We start from the raw sequence: 21331 nt of genomic DNA on the forward strand, positions 1-21331 counted from the left end.
TTGTCCCTATGAGGAGTAAATCCCCGAGCATATCATTGAGTCTAGCGAAAAACACAACACAGTCACATTTCTACCTCAAACCCAATTCCGGCCATTGCCTCAAACCTGTCCACTTCATGCAAAGCCCTTAGTACGAGTACCGGAATGCAATCTTTTCCTTATCCGTCATATCCGACAAGGCAAGCGCCTCATTCTCCTCCTCCGTGATGGCCGAAATATGCACGACGCCATGCAGCCTATCCCTACGAGCATTCTCCCGTCTGCACAAAAGTCCGTATACGGAGATGGACACTGACGAAGCAACCAAACAGATGAGAAGCCCAGTGTATCCTTTGGTATAGTTGGGCGCGTCACTCTTCTGAAAAACCTGAGGTCCAATAATATTGCCCAGACAATAGGAAAAGAAATAGACAGCGTTCATAGTGACCTTTTTTGTATGGCCAGAAACGTTGGCCATAGGTACTGATGTGGACATGACGTACGACTAAGAAGAGACTCGTCAGTTCTGTCTACTGCGGAATGGGCAAATACTTACGCCCCAGTAAGTGTAGAAGACATAGTACGCAGCCAGAAGACCTGTCTGATTATCTCGTGGTAACTGCCACATGAGGAGAGCACAGACCATGGGGACAATATTAGCCACGGCAATAATGGTGCACCGCATGTTTTTGAGCTTGGCACAAAAGATGGCAAGAATGATTTGCCAAGTCGTCGCAACAACCCCAGTTGGCATACCAAGCAATGTCGTAATGGGAACCGAGTACCCAAGGCCAGACACAATGATGGAAGAAAAGGTAACGAGTCCACCGTTGGGGATATTCTGTGCACAGGCAAACAGTGCAAGCAGGTATGTCTTGGGGTCGACCAAGAGCTCCTTGATCTGGTACCACTTGACTCTCTTATCTTCGATACCGGTGTTGTTCTTCTGAACTCGGCGGATGGCGATGTATCGTTCTCGGGGAGACAGCCACCAGGCGGACACGGGTGAGTCGGGTAGGAAAGCGAGGACGGTAGCGGACCAGAGAACGGTTATGCCTCCGAGGACGATGAAGAGGAGGCGCCATTGGGCCAAGTGTGTATGGGTCTGCGAGATTGCGTACGAGATGATGCCAGAGAAAACCGACGAGAACTGGTTACCCGTAGTCAGAAGCTGGAGTTTTGGTAACAGAACACTGAGGTTATCGTACCTGATTGTACCAAATTGCCACACGAACTGGTTGTTCCCGATTTGTGTACCACATGACAGTGAGGATCGACGCAGTAGGGAAAGCCCCTGCTTCAGCGCAACCGAAGATGAAACGAACCGTGGCAAGTCCAGCAAAGTTGTGTGTTGCAGCACTGCAGAAGAGGAGGACCGCCCAGGAGAGAATACAAGCAGCCAACAGTTTTGCCACCGGAAGTCTCTGGATCAAGATGGCTTGCGGGTACTCAAAGATTAGAAAGCCAAAGTAAAAGATGCTTCCGACCCAAGAATATTCGTTACCGATGAGCTTGAGGTCATGTTTCATGCCCATGATGGCTGCATTGGAGATGACAACCTCGGGGAACAAGTCAGCTTTGGTAAAGGCTTCTTACACAATGACTAACCTTATCCACGGCACTCAAAATGACAGTTCCTGCAATGATGGGTAGCACGATCAGATCAATCTTCCAGAGAACTTTGCGTGTTTCTTTAGCAGAAATCGGGACGTCTTTGATGGCAGGGTCGAGGTTCGCCAGAAACCTGACGGCCACATCCTCACTCAGATGGACGTTCTCGACATCGCCGGCTTCACGGTCCTGTTGAGACACGGTTTTCGACGTAGTCATTTCGAGAGCATCCTTGTTCGACATGGTGAAAGATTTTGACCTTTGTTTAATAAAATGGCAAGTAAAGAAACCACCGAGGAAGTTGTGTTCAAGCTCAAGCCCGCAATATTTCATGAATTATATACACAAGGCCGTGCCGGTCACAGACATGATCCCCCTCTCCATCAGCGAGTAAGTTGTTGTCGGCACCGAGGATCCGGGACAGGTAGTTGACGCCTCCATGTCACATAGAGCCCCGAACGACCTTATCATTTGCGGGGGTAAGGATGGCTGGTTCCCCACGCGCAATCCAGGACCCAAAGAGGAAAATGCGGAGAGAAGATCGGCCGTTCTCAAACTTTAGCGATAGCCATAGTTGGTGTGTTACCGGCACGCCATAGCTAATACGTCGCTGAGGTTGCCGGTGATTAGGGCAGAGAGATAGTAGATTACTCTTATACCTTAGGTATAGCCATTTGGTGTGCTGCCAGCAAGGCACAGATAATGTGACGCTGATGGTAATCATGGCAGAGATAAGACAGAGGATTCTTAAACTTCAGCTTTGGCCGTTCCTAGGTAGTTCGTAACCTACCGGCCCGGCACAAACAGTGCGACGATGAGGTTGCCGGTAATTAGGGCGGAGATAAGACAGATGATTCTTAAACCTCAGCGATAACCATGGTTGGCGTGTTACCGGCACCACAGAGATAATGTGACGCTGAGGTTGCCGGTAGTTAGGCCGGCGATGACGTTCCTCGTTCCTTGGTGCCGGCACATCAGAAAATATAACAATCGCCCTTTGTCCCCCCTGCGTGCCCTGTCCAACACCGGTCGCCGTGCCGGTCAACGTCATCACGGCATCAGTGGAGGAGAAGTGTCTCAGAAATCCTTATCGACAGCCATCATGACGTTCCCTTCGGTTAATCTCTAGCGATCGCCGCAGCAAAGCCTATAAAATGATTTGGTTGACTCCGACGTTGACGGGAAACTCATCTGTATCGCAACCGCCACCATGAAATCGCTGTCTCCCCAATTCATCAAGCCCTGGCTTCCCAAGTCATCCCCTCCATTATACCTCCTTAAGAACGCCACCATTATTGACCCTGTCACCGGCACCTCTACTCCATCCCAACACATCTTCATTCAAAATGGCACAATTGCTGCCATTGCTTCAGACGACAAGACACTCCCGGCAGAAGCCTCGGAGGCTACCATCATCGATGTTGCTGGCAAATATATCTGTCCTGGCCTCATCGACGCCCACGTCCACATCGCTGCTGCGCCAGGTGACTCGGATTTCTCCAAGGTCATGTCTACACCGGAGCACGTCTCTATGCTCCGCATGACCTATGTCTGTCGCGACATTCTCGCCCGCGGCTTCACTACTGTCCGCGACTGTGGCGGCGCCCCGTATGCCCTCAAGCAGGCAACAGAGGAATGGCTGGTCCCTGGACCCAGGCTTTACATCAGTGGCCATGCATTGAGTCAGACAGGTGGTCATGGTGATTTCAGAAGCTGCCATGACCATACACACTGTGTATCCGGGTTTGTCTCCGGACTTGGGAGGGTCTGTGACGGTGTACCGGCCTGTCTGGCTACAGCGAGAGACGAGATACGCCGCGGAGCAGACTTTATAAAGATCATGGGCAGTGGCGGAGTCGTCAGCCCGACGGACAGACTCGAGGGCAAGCAGTTCAGTGCAGAAGAGATCCGAGCTGTGGTTCTAGCTGCATCGAATCATGGGACGTACGTGACATGTCATGCTTATTCGCCTGATTCCATTCGCATCGCCATCGAAAACGGCGTCAAGGGCATTGAGCACGGTAATCTCATTGATGAGCCAACAGCCAAGCTCATGGCGGAGAAAGGATGCTTTCTCACCCCAACGCTCGTCACATATCAAACTCTAGCGGATCCAGCGTTGCCTCAATTCTTGAATGAGGATTCGCAGGCAAAGAACAAGAAAGTCCTCGCCATGGGGATCGATGCCCTAAAGATCGCCAAGAAGGCAGGTCTTACACTTTGCTACGGAAGTGATCTTCTTGGACCACTTGGAATATACCAAACCCGGGAGTTCAGCATCCGTTCAGAAGCTCTGAGCAATCTTGATATTCTTCAAAGCGCAACTGTCAACCCCGCAAGGATGCTTGGTGAAACGAACACCTTGGGCCAGGTCAAGGCGGGGTTCAAGGCAGACTTGCTGATTCTAAACAGCAACCCACTAGATGACATTACAGTTTTTGAACGCCAGCAGCAGGAGCTCGTGGCGGTGATCAAGGATGGACGGGTATGCTTGAGTCGCACTCCTCAACTGTCAGGGCTTCTTGATGCCTGGAAGACATTCTAGATAGTAATCTACAGAAGTTGATATTCTCACTTTACCTACTGTACTAATTACCCTCCGGATCAGCCCTGGATGTATAACTTAATAGTTTATGCCCTTGGATTACTAAGATTAAAATATTATATAACTTTATCTTTGCCATATGTATATTAATTAACTAATTTAAAGCTTTTATAAACTTATCTAATCTTGCTCACTTTCAATATACAGATCATGACATCCCTTGATATCGAAAGCAAACAGTGCATGGCCCAGCGGAGACAAACCCCAATCTGTGCCTCAGGCATCCCCACCAGCCCAATAGCATCACCGCAAACCTCATCACAATCTGCACCGCCATCACCAACGGCAGCAACAAACACTCAAGCCATCATGTCCGACTTCAAAGATGGCTCAGCGCCCGACTCGCTTATATCGATGGAGTATGGCAAAAAGTACTGGGAGGGCATCGAGGCCGACGTCAACGGCATGCTGGGAGGTATCCCCTCGGTGACCAGGATCGACCTGCAGGGCTCGAGGACGTTTCTTGCGAGGTTGGGGATCGGCATCAAGACTGGGAGGAAGATGGTTTCTAGAGCGCTTGAGGGCGGAGCAGGGTGGGTGCATTCTTAGACGCGGGCCATCGGTTTCTGCAAAGAGCGGTCGAGATTTTAAGTTGGAGTTGCTAATCATTCTGCAAACCAACAGTATCGGCAGAGTCACTGAAGGACTTCTCACCCAAGTGGCTGAAAAGGTGGACATTATCGAACCTATCACAAAGTTCACGGATGTTCTGAAGGGCAAGCCTGGTGTGGGAAATATCTTCAACGTCGGCCTCGAAGGTTGGAAGCCCGAGGATGGGGTCAAGTATGACCTGATCTGGACGCAGTGGTGTGTCGGCCATCTACCAGACGATCTTCTAGTGGAATACTTTGAGCGATGCAAGTCTGCTCTGGCGCCAGATGGAGTCATGGTCATCAAGGAGAACCTGAGCACTAATGGTGTTGATGTTTTTGACGACCTGGATAGCAGTGTTACTCGGTAAGTGCATGGCCTAGTGATGGATGAAATTCTGACAAGAATCAGAGAGGATGAAAAGTTTCTGGCTTTGTTTAAGCAGGCTGGTCTGCAGGTTGTACGATCTGATCTCCAACGAGGATTCCCCATGGTCGGCAACACGGCTCTGATGCCCGTCAAGATGTATGCGCTGAAGCCGGCGGAGGGTTGACTATAGAATAAAATGCTCGAGCTGATGATACCACGATGACCTCGTCCCTCCCATTCTTTGCATTTTCCTTTTTACTAACAATTTTGACCGCCCGGCTGACGCGTGACACCGCCGAAAGCCCAGCTCGGCCGTGACGGCAAACAACCGACTTGGCAAAAAAGCACCCTCGATCAAGGTCTGAGGCGGTGCACTTGGCATTTGATATTGCAAAAGCAGGGGACAGTTTGATGAATCCCCAGGGCCCAATAGCGCATTGACCTAACACTTTTCGTAAAAAAGGGCTGATAAAACTCAACCAGTGTAAACAAAGCCAGGTGAGGCCATCTGCCCTAGTCCAGAAAAGAATCTTGGCCGCTGACGTGCTCAGCACAAATTTTTCACCCCAACTCTTTCATTCACCATCTTCCCAGAAGGCCTCGACTGACGTCCAAGACCCTTAGGGACCGTGCGTCCAATGGCGGGATCCTTGGCGATGCCATATTCACGGCCAAACCGCTCTCTTTTCGAGATGACGTCTGGATAAGCCGGCATTCCGTACAAGGATGACCCCCACCGACGGGCCCACCGCTGCCGAGCACGCCATCCGCTTCAGGAGAACGACCATCGGCTGGTCGGCCTTTAAATAGAGGACTTTTCTTCTGCCACCTTTGAGTCACCTTTATCTCTACGGGACGTCGGCGAGTCACGCGAGAAGAAGCTCAAGAGGTTTATCAATCTCGAATACGCCCAACATGCCAGATTCAAGCGATAACCCCGAGGCCGGGTCAAAGGAATCACTTCCTACATCTTCTATCTCTCGACGATTCACAGCAGAGGTTGATGTACGATGGGGCGACATCTTGCTTCTGCTCTGCTTCTTTGTCGCCGGTCTGGTTGACAGCGCTGCTTTCAACTTGTACGGCTGTTTCGTCAGTATGCAGACAGGTGTGTATCCCTTCACAGCATCTTGAATGGTAGATACTGACATCCCCAGGAAACACCATCTTCGTCGGCCTAGGCGTCAGCGGCCAACCCGAAAACCTTCCCGGAAAGGCCTGGTCCCGCTGTTTCCTCGCCATAATCTTCTTCGCCATCGGCGCCCTCTTCTTCTCCAACTTCCACCGCTACTTTGGCCCCCAGAAGCGCTGGGTCCTTGTCGCGTCCTTTCTCATCCAGTCCGTCCTCACCGGTCTTGTGGCCCTCCTCGCCACGACTGGTGCGGTCCGAAACAGCCCCAATGACAGGACTACGACGCACAAGGATGGATGGATCATTGAGAGGGTGCGCAACGACTTTCCCTACTCCGACTATGCGCCCATCATTCTGCTTGCTTTCCAGAGTGCGGGACAGATCGTTGCCAGCCGTGTTCTCAAGTACAACAGCATGCCGACGGTTGTGCTGACAAGTCTGTACTGCGACATGATGAGCGACGCCAAGCTGTTTACCGCACCCATCACCGACAATGCGGATCGAAACCGAAGGGCTACTGGAGCATTGCTATTGTTTGCGGGAGCTGTTTCGGGTGGTTTCCTGTCCAAGTCTTGGGTTGGATTCGCTGGTGCTCTCTGGATTGCTGCGTTCCTCAAGCTGTGCATCAGCTTTTCGTGGGCTTTGTGGAAGCCAAAGGCGGTAAACAAGTAGAGGGGTAGAGTTGAGAGTTGTGTGATACCCCGGGAGTTATATGGACAGTAGGAGTTGGGAGCGATAGACAAATGATAGATAATTGTTAGACAAGAAGATGATAGACACATAATTACTAGATCTTTCGACAGCTTGAGTAACCTGCTGTTGGGCCTCGGATTTCTATTCCATCCGTTGATCCATCGATGTCAGCATGGGCCGCCATTTACTCATCGCAGTGTTCCATCATGTTGGAGAAGTGGCATGCGAAGGCCTGCTCTGCTTGGGCTTGCCTCCAATCCTCTATCATGGTCTTCTGCAGCAAGATGTGCGACCGAATTGAACCAACTGGCTCTTGCATCAGGCACCCAAATCACTTTAAACTAACTATGAAGTTGTAATAAAGTAAAAGGTCATGGGACAGGCTCATTTTGTCGTTGGTGTGTGGTTGGAGGAGCAGTCCACATCGGGTGGAGGCTCTCGGTCTTGCAGCATGCAGGCCGCGGCGATCAATGCAACCCACCGAAGCATCACAGTGTCAATAATGCGGCAAGATGCGCTCGAACAGGTCGCATTGGATGGATCTATTCATTTCTTCATTTTTGTCGCTCTAAATTATGCATTCTAAATAATGTTCTTCAAGTCTTGTCCAGCCCGGAACCGTCTCAAATTTTCGGCAATCAAGCCCTCGGAGCCCTGTGGTCGCCCACCGGCAGCGTGCGGCGACACGATGACGTTAGGCGCCTTCCAGAGTCTGCTGGGCTCGGGGAGAGGCTCCGTCTCAAACACATCAAGAGCAGCTCCTCCAATATCTCCCTTCTCAAGGGCATCCACCAGAGCATCCTCATCAATCGAGGTGCCTCGTCCGACGTTGACGACCCACGCGTGCTTGGGCAGAAGCTTGAGGCGCTCGGCGTTGAGCGCGTGGCGGGTGGAGTCGGACCCGGGGAGGATCATGACCAGGGCGTCCGTCTCGGGGAGGAGCTCCGCCAGGCTGTCCTCGCCGTACACCTCGATGCCGTCACGGACACCCCTTCGGCGCGCGATGCCCCGAACCTCGGCCCCGAGTCCGAGGAGGTGCGGGGTGAGCGTCTTTGCAATGTTGCCAAATCCCCAGATGAGCACGCGAGCGTCGCGCAGTGTGGTAAAGGCTCCTGCAGGTCGGTCGGGCTGTGGGCCGCCGAGGTGGCCTGGCCACTTGCCCTGGAGCTGATAATCGCGCATTTCGTAGAACCGGCGCGCCGCGTTAAGGAGGAGGCCGAGGGCGTGCTCGGCGACGGTGCGGTCGTGCAGGCCCGAGCCGGTGGTGACGGTGATCTTGGACGTGTCGAAGCCGGCGCTGAGGACATCGTTGGGACCCGCCGCGAGAGATTGGATCCAGCGGAGGTTCTTCATCCGCGCGGCCGCATCCTTGAGGTTCTCGGCGCTGTTTGTCCAGGTGACGAGGGCCTCTGCATCGATGAGGTCCTCGGGGATGGTCTTCTTGACGTCGTAGGGCTTAAGCTCGACCGAGAAGCCCTCGATGCTCGAGATGTCGAGCTTGAGCGAAGTAGGGTACAGCAGCTTCATGGCGGGCAATCGAATGTAGAGTTTAGAGGTGGTCGCAAAGGATCTTGTGTTTCTCGAGGCCCAGGACAACCGGGTGCAGGCAGTATATGTACCGATTCGCAACAACGGGCGCATCATGGGGGGATTCAATGGGATCGGAAAGAAAGCCGTGAGCCAAAAAGACCAATGGGCTTGTAGATTTTGTCAGGTCCCGACGCCGGAGGAGCAGCTACCCCGCCGTGGGGGCAATTGGGGGGTTGATTTTGGTGATGCTTAGCGTTGGAGTTGAGGGTCGCGATTCGTGTCGGCTTGGGATCCCGCGGGAGGACAAGCTAAAGACCCCAAACCCCGCGGGGGAGTTATGATTAATAATGGCAATTCCATTCAATCACGGCCTATAAGTAGCATAATCCTGCAGCTCATTAGCTTGAATAGGTACGGTGATACGTGAAACCGAGAGCTCATCTGCGTCCGACCGAGCCCGGAGGGAGGAGCTCCCCAATGACGTCACAGTCGATGCCAATTATGCCGAGAGCCGCGCAACGGGTTTGTCAAGTTGCTCAGTCAATACGGTATCTTTATGAAAATCTGACTTGCTAAACTGTCAAGTGACAAAATTTCCAGTTATAAGCCAACTTGGCTTCCCTGACTAACCAATCTGCCCTCAGAGAACAATACACCACTACCAGAAACATCCACAACCGGCGTATTTCCATCAACAGCCAGATTCACCTTGATGAGACACTCCCTCCCAACCTGGAGACCCTGCCACACCTCAATGCTTGCCTTGTTATCAGCCAACTCAAGAAGACCTTCATCACGCAGAAACTCGGACAAAGGTCCCGCAGCACTTCCAGTGGCTGGATCCTCAGTTGACATGCCGGGGCTGAAGAATCTCGCTTGATAAGTGTTTGCAGATGCACCCTCGCGGTCATCCTTCGCAAACAGATATAGCCCGTAAGCTTTTTCATCCGCGAGTTGGAGCTGCTCGAGGAGCTTTTCTCGCTGCACTGACGCCCGCTCAAGCGCTGCAATGGACGCAATAGGGACGAGGAGATGATGAGTTGTCGATGTAGACATCACCCGCGGGATGATATCCTGTTTTCTGGATACACCATTTTCAGAGGCCAGCCCGATATCTTCGGCTCTCAGGCCGATAGTTTCAGCAAGCTGAGACGGGCTTGGGTGTCGTCCATGGGCCTTTGGCGTCGCCTGCGTAATGGAGACAGAGAACTCAACCGGCTCAGCTGAAGAAACCTGACTCTTGAGAATCTTGACCGGCGTTACAGATCCTCCTAGCTCCTGATAAAAGGTAAACTCCTCGACACCTTCTCCCTTGCTGATCCCAGACTTCGAAAAGTCCAACAGTCCAGCATGTGCAAGATACCACCAAGCTCCCAGGATATTATGGCCAACCCCAAAGACCTCTCTCCCGTCTGACAGAAATGAACGTAGCTTGTAGTGGGCTCCTGGGAGAGATGGGCGGAGAAAAAAGGTGGTTTCCGAGAGGTTGAACTGGCGCGTGATCAACTTCATCTCAGTATCGCTGAGCTCTCCCTTCAAGTCATTGACGACTGCTAGAGGATTACCCTTGTAGGGTGTCTTTGAGAAGACGTCTACCACTGCAAACTGGGCCTGCGCCATTGTAGGTCTCGAGTTTGATCTTCTTGAGGTTGGTAATAGAAAATGATGCTTGCTCGGAGTCTGATAGATTAGTGGTTGTCTAATTCCAGGAAACGGGGGATATTCTATTTATACTAAATCCAAGCACTGAGGATGTCGTGATACTGCCTTGATTCTACGAATTATTAAGTGTCGTGATTTATCAGCAGGTAATCAGTCGGGCATGCTGACCCGAGGTACGAGAATTACTCAGCCAAGATGGGGCCAAGCTTCATGTCAAACCAAGACACTCAAGTCTTAATTTACTACTGAATGGATAAAAACAATTTACTTCGTTCGGAATGAATTTTCTAGATTGTGGAAAAGTGATCATTCCAGGCATCTTTCTGGGTGCCGGCCTAGGGTAGAGGTGCCGCTGACTTGGCCGGGTACCTATTTGCCAAACATTTCTTGGATGCCCAGGATACGGGTTAGAGAAGAGTCCGTGAAGATTCATTTTGGTTTAATAGGTGATTCTCTTATTTTGAGCGTGCCATTCAATAGAATTTGTGTCAAATAACCATGAGAATTTGCTCAGGGTGGTTAGTCGCACGTCGAACATCCCCTAAAGACCACGACAATGCTCAAGGGCGGAGCATTTCAGGGCTCATAATAAGGGCGCAAAATGATCTGAAAAGCTTTTCTACTTTAATTTGCCCCAGACTGATCAGGTAATCCTTGGACATGCGGCTACTGTCAAAGACTCAGCTGTTTTTGAGGTCTGGTTGCTGTGCTATCTGTGCGAGGTTGCTCTGAAGCATTGACCGCGCTTTTCTTATCTAAATGCGCTACTGTTAATGAAGCTATTTTATTCCATTGACAGGTTTTTTTTATCGAGGCTGATACGTCCGGAACTTCCGACAGTAACTCAGTTCCTGGGAGTCGAGGTCGAGTGTTGGGATGTTGATATTCACCAACGGTGGGTTGCATGATATCAGGCTCAGAAGAGGGACCTAGAATCAGGACCCGCGAGGGAAGTCCCGAGAATTGTGTTGTTGTGAGATGAGTGGCAATCCATATCTGGGATAAATGGGTGTTGGTGTTTGAGCCTGAAGAGGCGCGTCACCTTCACCTAGTTAAAGGTTGTGAATTTCGCGATTCCACCTCGATTCTTGTTACATATAGTTGTTACCTTATAAATCACATTATCTCTACTTCATTGTGATCTGTAGCAATGAAAAGATTGAGGAAAGTAAAAGTTGGACAAGAATCAACTGCTTGGAGACGATGGAGGCAAACGAGCTGACACAACCCCCACAAGCACTCGAAAATTTCACAACAGCCAAGCCAACTAGACCACCCATACACCGGGATCTCCCAAATGAGCGACGGCCCAATAAGCTGGTCAATCGGCTCATCGCCGATGACAAGGTCCTGTTCCAAAACGGAAGGCGAGTAAACAGCGCTCTTCACATGGGTGCCTCGAATGGACCACATCCTCCCGGAGAGGCCGATCTGTCAGTATTGACTTGCAGAAGCCAAGAGGTGATGATCCCAGTCGAAATGGATCTGACTTGGTGAGACCAAGAAGTGATTATCCTGGTGAGGCAAATCCGAGAGCTATTCACCAGGTTAGCAGGCTGGCAGGTCAAGTGGATGACGGTAACGGATACACGACCTAACGCACGAAAAGTTAAATCCAATTAAGCTTAAACGATAAGAGAACAAGATTGTCGCTAGGACGCCGTAGCGTCCCGAGTGTCTCTGGCCACAGCATACGACTGCGTTGGACGACATATGCCGCATGACAACGGGAACAAAGCTGTCAAGGCGAGCAAAATCAGCTCCCGCTCGATTGGCAGGATTCCTCTCATTCACAGAAATGGTTCGTGGGCTGAGCTACCTATGCAAAAACTAGGATGCCCCAGACGCCCCCTCGTAAGCCACGCCCCATGCCCGTCGAGATCTTGGTATCCTAGCCAAGGTGAAGCCAGCAGCTTGGCAGAGGACGCGTTCATCCCACCATTGGCCCTTTCTTACCTGAGGGACCTGAAGTGTGCGCATCGCCAAGAGGAGCCTCGGTCACAAACTTGGCGTGGGCTACAGCGTAGGTTATCTGAGGCTGTCTTGGCTCGGACGGGCTTCAAGATAAACATATCACGTTGTCGTTGTAAAACGCCACTGAGGCGTGGGATCGACGGTGGTATGAGGGACTATCTTGATGATCCAGACATCCGGGAGGAGATGTGTGCTAATGTCTAGGTTGGAAGGTTCTTCTAGCTTGGGATATTGGGTCTTGTTGATCCTCACGCGGATGAGAGCCATTTCGAGCAATCTCCATCTCGGCGATGACGACCGTGGCTCAGCCCAGGATCCATAACCCAAGACGGGTCTTCTTTCTAGAATCATCAAGGCCAAGAAGATAGTTGAACTCTACCATCGACAGACGAGGAAGCTTGGTGCGCGGCACATGCAAGATGGGCCGACAGGTAATCACCCTTCGGTGTCCCCACACGCAGTGGGCGCACCTTGGCGCGGGATTCTTGGCGCGGCAAGATGGCGAACCAGAGTGTCAACGTGCCGCCTGGAAGAGCTTGTGGGTGGTCGAGTGTCGAAGGGGTTGCAAGCGTGTCGGGACGTTGCGACGAGGGGCGGGCTTCTTGGCGCGCTGGAGAAGGGAGGGGAGGGGAGGAAGAGTGGAATTTCCCTCGGAGGAACGTGGTAAGCGATTTGGATATCGGACTGTGTAAGCTCGAGTCGTGGAGCGGACGCCGGGCTAAAAGAGAAAGGACCGTTGACTCTTCTCTCTCTAGCATGATCCCTTTCATCTTCCAGAAGCCAATTACACCCGCACATTCCCGTAGGTACCAACAGAGTGGTAGTACATGAAAGCAAAAGTACACCTGCAGTCCTAACAGAGTAGAAAACCCCTGCTCGATCTCCAGGCTTGGCAAATCTGGAGTTGTGGGCTCAGAGCGAACCGCCCCGTACACGTGGAGTGATTCCAGATCTCATTGGCCCGCACCGCAGAGCCTCTCCCGATCTCTTCATTCAACGACGATAACTGATGCACGTGGGTTGTTTCTGGCACCTAAAGGGCTCGGGGAAGATGACGACCCCTGTGAAATAGCAGTATCCCCTGAAGGATCGATTTGCTCTGGCTCGCTTCAACCTTGGGGTGCCCTGTGCGAAAACGTCCCATCCGCCTTGACCCTTCTCCTCTGCTCAGACACTCGTCTCCCACGTCTTCAGGTCAGACCCGATGAGTCCCCAATTTTTACGGTTGAACGTCTCCATGTCTGATGCCATCCGTCAGTGCGTCGTTCGTTTCGTAGACGCTATCGCAACGCGGGCAATTAAGCTAGGATAAGGGACCCTGCGTCTGTTCATCCACTATCGCGAAAAGACTCGGGTTCCGTTTTCTTGGTCAAAGGGCTCCTTTGTTCAGTCAGTCTTGGCTTTCTGCGTGTCGAGTCACATCCGAGAAAAACGCCATATCCGCACCTCCCTTGTCGCCTCACCCGTCTTGGGCGCATCCCGCGAATGCAGCAGGGCGCAGGACAGTCGTGTGCTTCAAGGCAACTCTGTGGGCTGTCGTCGATCCTACGTCCTTTTTCCAACACCCGTTGGTGCTTTGCGGGGGTGTATTCGTCAATGGCAAAGTTCTATGTATCTGTGAGGAGGCAGAATCTGATCCTCAGGATTGACTGCCCCGAGTGGACTCCGTCTCAGCCCATCCAACGGGCATCCAGGACACGAGCACGAGAATACCACCCCGTCGCGTGCCAAGTCCCCCCATTCTCACACCCTGTCGCGTGCCAAGGCTGAGAATCCGTTACTCTCTTCTCACAAGATCCGCCAAGGCTGGAGATGCATCCTCAGCCTGGCAATGTCGTCCGAATGGGTTCACCGAGCTCGACGGCTAGGCTCACACACCTCGACCAACGGGAGCGTGCCACCTGCGTGTGGCCCCAGAAGCATAATAATAAGCTTGTTTGCCAAGACTGTGCGCTTCACACCCCATGAGGTGCTCTCCTGTCGTCCCCCGTCGATATAAGGACCTGCTGTCATCATGTCGGAAGCCTTTCTGCAAGCAACCATCAACCACTCTTCTCTTCACTGCCTCTTCTTCTAGAAGCCTTTTACATCAAAGGCTCTTCAATATTTTAATTGTTGGCACGAAAAAGCCCGAGTGATCGGCCACCGTCGCAATGGTGCTTCACCAGTTCGACTACATCTTTGCCATAGGCACCATCTTTTCATTCCTCGACGCGTGGAACATTGGTACGTGCAGCTTATTATTCCCGGCTTGCTTCCTTGAAGCTTCCATCAGCCTTCTAGTCTTGTCAACTAACACACTCCAGGTGCCAACGATGTCGCCAACTCGTGGGCCACATCGGTCTCGTCCCGATCCATCACCTACCTCCAGGCCATGACCCTGGGATCCATCCTCGAATTCGCAGGGTCCGTCGGTGTCGGTGCCCGAGTCGCTGATACCATCCGAACAAAGGTCGTCGATATTGACCAGTTCGAGGACGATCCCGCCCTCCTCATGCTCGGCATGATGTGCGCTATTGTTGCTTCGTCCATCTACCTCACCTTCTGCACTCGTATCGGTCTTCCCGTCTCGACTACCCACTCTATCATGGGCGGTGTTATTGGCATGGGTATCGCTCTGGTTGGCGCCGACGGCATTCACTGGGCCGAGTTCGACAAGGGCATCAGCTCTGGTGTCGTGTCTGTCTTCCTCGCTTGGATCATCGCGCCCGGTCTGGCTGGTGCCTTTGGTGCCATCATCTTCCTCATCACCAAGTATGGAGTCATGCTTCGAAGCAAACCCGTCTGGAAGGGTCTCTTCCTCACTCCCGTCTACTTTGGTATCACTGCCTCCCTTCTTACTATGCTTATCGTGTGGAAGGGTGGTTCCATCTCCATTTCCTTCACTGATGGCGAGACTGCTGGTCTGATCATTGGTGTCGGTGCCGCCTGGGCTCTGATCGTCGCCATCTTCCTCCTGCCCTGGCTCTACCGTATCGTCATCGTCGACGACTGGCAGCTCCGCTGGTGGCACATCCCCATGGGTCCTCTCCTGCTCAAGCGCCCCGACCCCCCTGCTCAGCCCGAGGGTGCCGAGGGAGGTATCAAGGATTTCTACGAGGGTCACCTTACCCGCGAGGAGCTCGAGGATCTTCGACGTGCTGGCCGTGAGGGCAGCGACGAGTTTGTGCGTGCCCAGGAGCAGACCAGCAATGAGGGTAAGAAGGTCTCTGAGGATGCCCCCGAGGCCGCCGCCGAGCCCGTCGAGGTCAAGGAGAAGCGCAGCATCATTGGTCCAAAGCCCGAGGGTCCCTGGTACTCTGGCGCCATGATCTTCTGGTACCTCAAGTTTGTCTTCCTCCAGGGTGTTGACCAGGACATTATAAACATGCAGAAGAAGAAGAGCATCCTGACCGGAGACCTCGACGAGATCCACGCTAACGTCCCCCACTACGACAACCGCGCCGAATATCTGTACACCTTTATGCAAGTCATGACCGCCTGTACCGCCTCCTTCACTCACGGTGCCAACGATGTCGCCAACGCCATCGGTCCTTATGCCACTATCTACCAAGTCTGGCAGAGTGGTGCCATCACGAGCAGCAAGTCTGACGTCCCCGTCTGGATTCTGTAAGTTGACTGCGTGACTCAAATTCGCTTGGCTCGAGGCTAACCTGATGAATAGCTGCTTTGGTGGTGCTGGTATTGCCCTTGGTATCTGGACCTACGGTTACAACATCATGCGCAACCTGGGTAACCGTCTGACTCTTCACTCTCCCGCTCGTGGTTTCTCCATGGAGCTGGGTGCCGCTGTCACCATTATCCTGGCCACTCGTCTTAGTAAGTATCAGACACGCAGTCAATCGGTGCATAGCTAACCTCTCTTCAGAGCTTCCCGTTTCCACCACCCAGTGTATCACCGGTGCTACCGTTGGTGTCGGTCTTTGCTCTGGCACTTGGCGCTCTATCAACTGGCGCATGGTCGCCTGGATCTACATGGGCTGGATCATCACTCTCCCCACCGCCGGTATCATCTCTGGCTGCATCTGCGGTATCATCGTCAACGCTCCTCGCTGGGGCTACCAAGGCTAAGCCATTCACCTACTCACTTCACTCATTGATTAACGTATACCCCCGAGAGCGCTGCATGGAAATACCCTTGGAGGGGACGGACCGAGGATAGCTGGACTGGTAGCTCTGGAGGTGACCTTTTCTTAAACTTACTTATCTATACATACATGTACGGTACAGAGAACAGGGCACATAGGCTCAATCTCATGTCGTTTACCCTGCCCAACGCGGCATCTTAATGAAAAGTCGGTGTATTGCAACGACCTCGTTTGACAATTGGTGTGAGGGCGTGGTGAATGTCATCTGAGGAGGCATGTTTGGGGACAATGGGCGTTTACACACTGCAAGTCGCCCTCGATGTCCTGTCGAACCGCGCAGTCCAGTCGCGACTCACAGAATTTAGAGTCGATGCGTCTCTGGAAACGATATCGGATGTTCAGCAGCCGGGACTGTCAATGCGATTATTCGACTTCGTGAGCCCTCCGTTTACCTTGAGACTGGCCACCGGTTTTTCCGCAACCCACCTTACGAGGTTTGACCTGGTCCTCTCCAACGGTCGTAACGGTAGCGCTGGGCAAGCGATATTAGAACAGGGTCAAGTGGGCAGCGTTCTGGCTGCTATGCCAGGACTGACCGATCTTTCAATTGAAGGTCACAACCTTGCGGTCATCGGCGCTATCCCAGAGGACGTAGTCTTTCGACGCCTGAAGCGCGCTTCCTTCTTTTGTGGCTTTGTCTCCCGAACCGAGATCCGACAATTCGCTCACCAACACGGAAACACCCTGCAAGGCCTCATGATTGCATATTGCAGTCTTGACGACTTCGATCCGAGCTGGGAAGAGGCGATAGAAGACCTCAAGCGGATGCAAGACACTGGAAGAATCAACCTCCACAACGTATCGATTATCTCGGCCTACTCCTCCACCCCCTTCACGGGATGCGGGCGGAACAAGACAAAGTCACGCCCGGCGCCGAATGAAGAGGTATATTCTTGGTGTCTAGGTGTTGATGAGACCATTGTCCCCTGCCTGACCAAGGACTTGGGGCATCGAGCACTCTGAGAAGCACGTTCATTTTGAACAAGTCGAAACGACAGCCGGACAGATCGATCACCAGCCTCGGGAAACTTGGCATGTTGCCCATGAACGATTCAGCATGTTCGTCGCACTTCAATCCTTCATCGTCTCCCCCACACTCGGCCGTCTCGTCTCGCTGAACGGTGTTGTTCCATCCTGCGCGTCCTTCATCTCATTGTCGCTGATGGCATGGATCCATACGGGCTCAATGACTTGCATGCACATGGAGAAGCCTAAGCCTGATTGATCTCGAGATCGCTTCTGTTATGACCAGAGAGCCGGTCAGCTTATTGTACCTTCGATCGCCCAGCTGGTCTAGTCTGTTGATCACATTTCGACCCGCTCTACTTTCGCCCTTCGGCTCGATCCAGTCGTCTCTTCGCACTTCGCTGTTCCGTCCATTCCACGTCGCGATCGTATTTCCGCGCCAGTCTTCTTTATATTCTGTTTTCTTGTCGTCTCTCTTAAAATCTTTTCTGGCTTTCTTTTCTCTATTTCATTCTTCTCTATCATCGTGTTTTAATCTCGTTTTCCTTTCTCCTGTCGTCGTCATTTGCTGCGTTGGCACTTTTGCTTTCTCTTTCTTAATCGTTTCCTGTTATCGCGTCTTGCACAATAATGTATCACTAAGGGATTAGAGGTTTAGCGAATGACGAATGAGCTGCGTTTTTGTTTTGCCGTGCGACATTTGCCTAATTATTTTGCTGCCAACAGTGAACGCTCTTCCCATGCAATGACCACACACGACCCTATCGCCTTTGTTCCACCACGGTCGCATCATGAACTGCAAACGAGTGCACCGAACACTGCCAGACCCAAACGACTGCCTGTTCGCTTTCACCTTTTTGGAGGCAAGTGAATGAATAATGAATGACTACCCAAACAGGAAGTGTGAATAGAACATGAATGGTGAATGCGCTATTCTTTGAGCACCCGCAGCAAGGCATCAGTGCAACAATGCTATTGTTCACAAGAGTGACCGAACGAGAAGTATAACCATCAACGAACATGTAAACACAACTTCACTTATCTTGAATAGAAGAATTCACAGAGGGTATTAATTTGATCGCCTTCCTCTCTTCAAGAGCCTTCTTCATCCATCATCAACACCACGAGCCATCGAGAACACAAAACACCACATACTCATCATCACCCCAAAACGCAGCAACAATGCGATCCCTCATCACACTCTCGGCCCTCGCTGTCTCCAGCGTCTGGGCCCACGTCATCATGATTGAGCCTCACCCCTTCAACCTCGACACCGCGCCCTTTGTTCAGGTCGATCCTCTCGGCCCCGAAGCCCCCTTCCCTTGTCAAGGCCGCACCCAACACGCCGAGGAGGTCACAAAGGTGACTGCAGGAACCACCCAAAAGGTCAAGTTCTGGGGCAGTGCCGTTCACGCCGGTGGATCGTGCCAGTTCAGCATCTCGCACGGCAAGGATCCCTCCAAGGACGTTAAAGGCTGGCGAACCATCTACTCCATCATCGGCGGATGTCCAGCCGAAGCCCAGGGCAACATCCCCAGCATCGCCAAGGACCCCCAAGGTCGTGAGCACGGTCCTGAGTGTGGCAACGATAGCGGCAAGGAGTGTATTCGCGAGTTCGACATCCCGATCCCCAAGGACATGCAGAACGGCCCTGCCGTCTTCGCCTGGACCTGGTTCAACAAGCTTGGAAACCGAGAGATGTACATGGTCTGCGCTCCGATTGAGGTTGTGGGAGGAAAAGACGACAGTTCATTCGTCGACACTCTGCCTCATCCCTTTGTCGCCAATATTCCGGGACAGTGCACCACAGGCCAGGGCGTCCTCGGGTTCCCTGAGCCTGGTCACTTTGGCAAGGTTCTTGAGCCTGCCAGCCACGACGAATCTAGCAAGTGTCCTGCCGCCGCCGAGCCCAACTTCAAGGAGCCCGCTGGCGGAGTCGCTGCCCCCAAGCCTGGGACTTCGAAGCCTGCATCATCAGTAGCGGCTCAGCCCAGTGCTCCCGCACCCCAGCAGCCTAGTCAAGCACCCGCTCAACCCAGTGTCCCTGCTCCCGAGAAGCCCAGTGAGGGCGGTGATGTCGTCTTTATCACTGCTCCCACCGGTGCGACCAGCGCACCCGGTGCTCCTACTCAGCAACCTGTTGCACCCTTTGCCGGTGAATCAGCTCCCGTCGCTTCTTCTGTCAACAAGCCAGCTCCTTCCAGCCAGCCTGCTGCTAGTGTCCCAGCTCCAGCCCCATCCACCGACGACTCTTCCTCCGGCAGCAACCGTCCCTGGTGGGCCGTCGGTATGGAGCCCTGCCCCGTGCCTGGACAGCTCGTATGCATGTCGCCGACCTTCTTTGGTCTCTGCAACCGCGGCTGGGCTCTGCCTCAAGCTGTTCCTCAGGGAACAAAGTGCCTTGATGGCCAGATTGTCGTGGACGTATGAGTGAGAGGTAGATCTCTGTCTGAGACCTTGTTTCGGGTCTTGAGAAGGCGTTCGGAGTTTTAGGGGAAAGTTAAGCATTAGTTAGGTGTTTTAGGTGATAAACAAACATCGGATGATCAATTAATACACGTGCCCGCCTTCTATATTCGTGATGTGCTATCTTTTGCTTGTCGCTGACTGTGACATCTGCCTTGAAGGTTACATAGCTTCTGAATCATTACCCCAACAACTTGACCGCAATTCCTCGGCACAACTGTAGATCGCCATTCACTGTGCATATTTAAAACTCAAAGTGCATTCTAATCTGACGTGAGCATTCTAAAAACTCAAACGCTTCAACTCCTTGCGCCGACGCTCCCAATGAACTTCATCCTCACATCCCCACAAGCCCGTTGATCAGCTTCCCTGCCACCTTTTCGTTAATCTTATCCAACTCCTTGCACGCCATTATCGATAGGATAATTGTGGCGGTGAAAAAGTCGTCGCACGGTACAAATACCGAGACCTGTTTCTCCATTGGTCTTGTAATGCCCGCGCTTCCGTACTTGGCAAGCTTACGTTCCGCCCGGTCATAGAGCTCATACGAACTACCCGTCATCTGGTTCACCTTCCACTTGAACTTGCCCATGTGGGGTGTCTCAAAGGACCAATTCCCCGATAGGCTATTCTTGACCACCATGTGCTGGTTAAACACAGACAGGTCAATGGTTGTAGTTGAAAAGTGGATAGTTGCAGTGCCGATAATGTTTTCGGGGATCGGGGGACCTCGGTAGGCAACGAAGTTGGGCTTGTCGTCGCGCTTGGCGATTGTGTATAGCGGAGGTGCTTCTTTGGGCGCTCCCTCTGGGATGACCAAGAATAGATTGTGGTCCTCAGGGGAAGGTCGAATTGACAGTGTACGGGATCCATCATTGGCAGCTTCCGAGAGTGAAGAGCCGTACAGGAACTTATTGAGGAGATCTCTCATGGTTGCGATGAGTGTGAGTGAATGGTTGGCTGTCGTTGAAGTTGTTTCTTTAACGCAATGTCTACCAAAAGAAATGAGAGCAAGGCCGAGACCTTCAGATAATTATATACTCTTCATAAACCCCCATCTACAAGATGCTATTCGTGGCATCACCAAAACGATAAGGCTGACCCCGACCGGCGATCCTCCTCAATTCACACCAAACGATGCGCCAGCACTGCCCCCCTGGTTAGTGGCGACCCGACCCGTCGCACAAGGCTGAGCGAGTGGCGATTACGTGGGCCTCGTCGATCAACAGAACAATTTATGGTGTGCTGTGCCAAACTCGATCAGGCAGCTCGACCTTTATACGGAGTACGAGAGGTCGCTGATTCGCTACGGCACATGTCAGCATGCTTTAAACCCATGGAGCAATGCCCACGAAACAGAATGGGCATTCGGGGTCAGTCAGCGGCATTCAAAAGTGCGTCCATTTCCCACTCTCTCTGCTCATCTTGCGACCACAGCAGCACTATTCCAAACTTGGAGCAACCAGGCGCTGTCCAATCACATTCCCACTCTGTCAGATCCATCGCTCGTCTGCCAAGGCACACCTGAGAAGCTTGGTTGGGACAAATCCTTGTCGCGGATAGCCTCTCACGACGTGGAGGGAGCGGGGCTTCAAAAGTCACCCC

General features: G+C 52.5%; 9 protein-coding genes across 9 annotated transcripts; 5 read left to right on the forward strand and 4 right to left on the reverse strand.

The window, feature by feature from the left end:
• Positions 1 to 127: 127 nt before the first annotated feature.
• LRP88_00702 (uncharacterized protein) lies at positions 128 to 1833 on the reverse strand (the record flags this gene model as incomplete). The annotated part of the gene is made up of 4 exons (XM_083237407.1): positions 128 to 484; positions 536 to 1129; positions 1188 to 1538; positions 1588 to 1833. The coding sequence occupies 4 exons, from the start codon at positions 1831 to 1833 to the stop codon at positions 128 to 130; spliced, it is 1548 nt and encodes a 515-aa protein (XP_083105912.1).
• A 967-nt stretch (positions 1834 to 2800) lies between these two features.
• On the forward strand, positions 2801 to 4135 carry LRP88_00703 (metal-dependent hydrolase family protein; the record flags this gene model as incomplete). Its single annotated transcript, XM_083237408.1, has 1 exon — positions 2801 to 4135. One exon carries the CDS (start codon positions 2801 to 2803, stop codon positions 4133 to 4135), a length of 1335 nt encoding a protein of 444 aa, XP_083105913.1.
• Positions 4136 to 4504: 369 nt separating this feature from the next.
• LRP88_00704 (uncharacterized protein) lies at positions 4505 to 5206 on the forward strand (the record flags this gene model as incomplete). Its single annotated transcript, XM_083237409.1, has 3 exons — positions 4505 to 4728; positions 4820 to 5144; positions 5198 to 5206. 3 exons carry the CDS (start codon positions 4505 to 4507, stop codon positions 5204 to 5206), a joined length of 558 nt encoding a protein of 185 aa, XP_083105914.1.
• An 864-nt stretch (positions 5207 to 6070) lies between these two features.
• LRP88_00705 (YoaK family protein) lies at positions 6071 to 6959 on the forward strand (the record flags this gene model as incomplete). Its single annotated transcript, XM_083237410.1, has 2 exons — positions 6071 to 6263; positions 6313 to 6959. The coding sequence occupies 2 exons, from the start codon at positions 6071 to 6073 to the stop codon at positions 6957 to 6959; spliced, it is 840 nt and encodes a 279-aa protein (XP_083105915.1).
• Positions 6960 to 7562: 603 nt separating this feature from the next.
• LRP88_00706 (D-isomer specific 2-hydroxyacid dehydrogenase) lies at positions 7563 to 8507 on the reverse strand (the record flags this gene model as incomplete). The annotated part of the gene is made up of 1 exon (XM_083237411.1): positions 7563 to 8507. One exon carries the CDS (start codon positions 8505 to 8507, stop codon positions 7563 to 7565), a length of 945 nt encoding a protein of 314 aa, XP_083105916.1.
• Positions 8508 to 9110: 603 nt separating this feature from the next.
• On the reverse strand, positions 9111 to 10130 carry LRP88_00707 (PhzF family phenazine biosynthesis protein; the record flags this gene model as incomplete). The annotated part of the gene is made up of 1 exon (XM_083237412.1): positions 9111 to 10130. One exon carries the CDS (start codon positions 10128 to 10130, stop codon positions 9111 to 9113), a length of 1020 nt encoding a protein of 339 aa, XP_083105917.1.
• Positions 10131 to 14299: 4169 nt separating this feature from the next.
• LRP88_00708 (phosphate transporter) lies at positions 14300 to 16246 on the forward strand (the record flags this gene model as incomplete). The annotated part of the gene is made up of 4 exons (XM_083237413.1): positions 14300 to 14372; positions 14453 to 15755; positions 15811 to 15965; positions 16017 to 16246. 4 exons carry the CDS (start codon positions 14300 to 14302, stop codon positions 16244 to 16246), a joined length of 1761 nt encoding a protein of 586 aa, XP_083105918.1.
• A 2196-nt stretch (positions 16247 to 18442) lies between these two features.
• On the forward strand, positions 18443 to 19690 carry LRP88_00709 (uncharacterized protein; the record flags this gene model as incomplete). The annotated part of the gene is made up of 1 exon (XM_083237414.1): positions 18443 to 19690. The coding sequence occupies one exon, from the start codon at positions 18443 to 18445 to the stop codon at positions 19688 to 19690; it is 1248 nt and encodes a 415-aa protein (XP_083105919.1).
• A 373-nt stretch (positions 19691 to 20063) lies between these two features.
• On the reverse strand, positions 20064 to 20657 carry LRP88_00710 (uncharacterized protein; the record flags this gene model as incomplete). The annotated part of the gene is made up of 1 exon (XM_083237415.1): positions 20064 to 20657. One exon carries the CDS (start codon positions 20655 to 20657, stop codon positions 20064 to 20066), a length of 594 nt encoding a protein of 197 aa, XP_083105920.1.
• Positions 20658 to 21331: the final 674 nt, after the last annotated feature.

This window comes from Fusarium phalaenopsidis, assembly GCF_050370095.1.
Source record: "Fusarium phalaenopsidis strain FUZ10S chromosome Unknown contig_32278, whole genome shotgun sequence".
NCBI classification, from domain to species: domain Eukaryota; kingdom Fungi; phylum Ascomycota; class Sordariomycetes; order Hypocreales; family Nectriaceae; genus Fusarium; species Fusarium phalaenopsidis.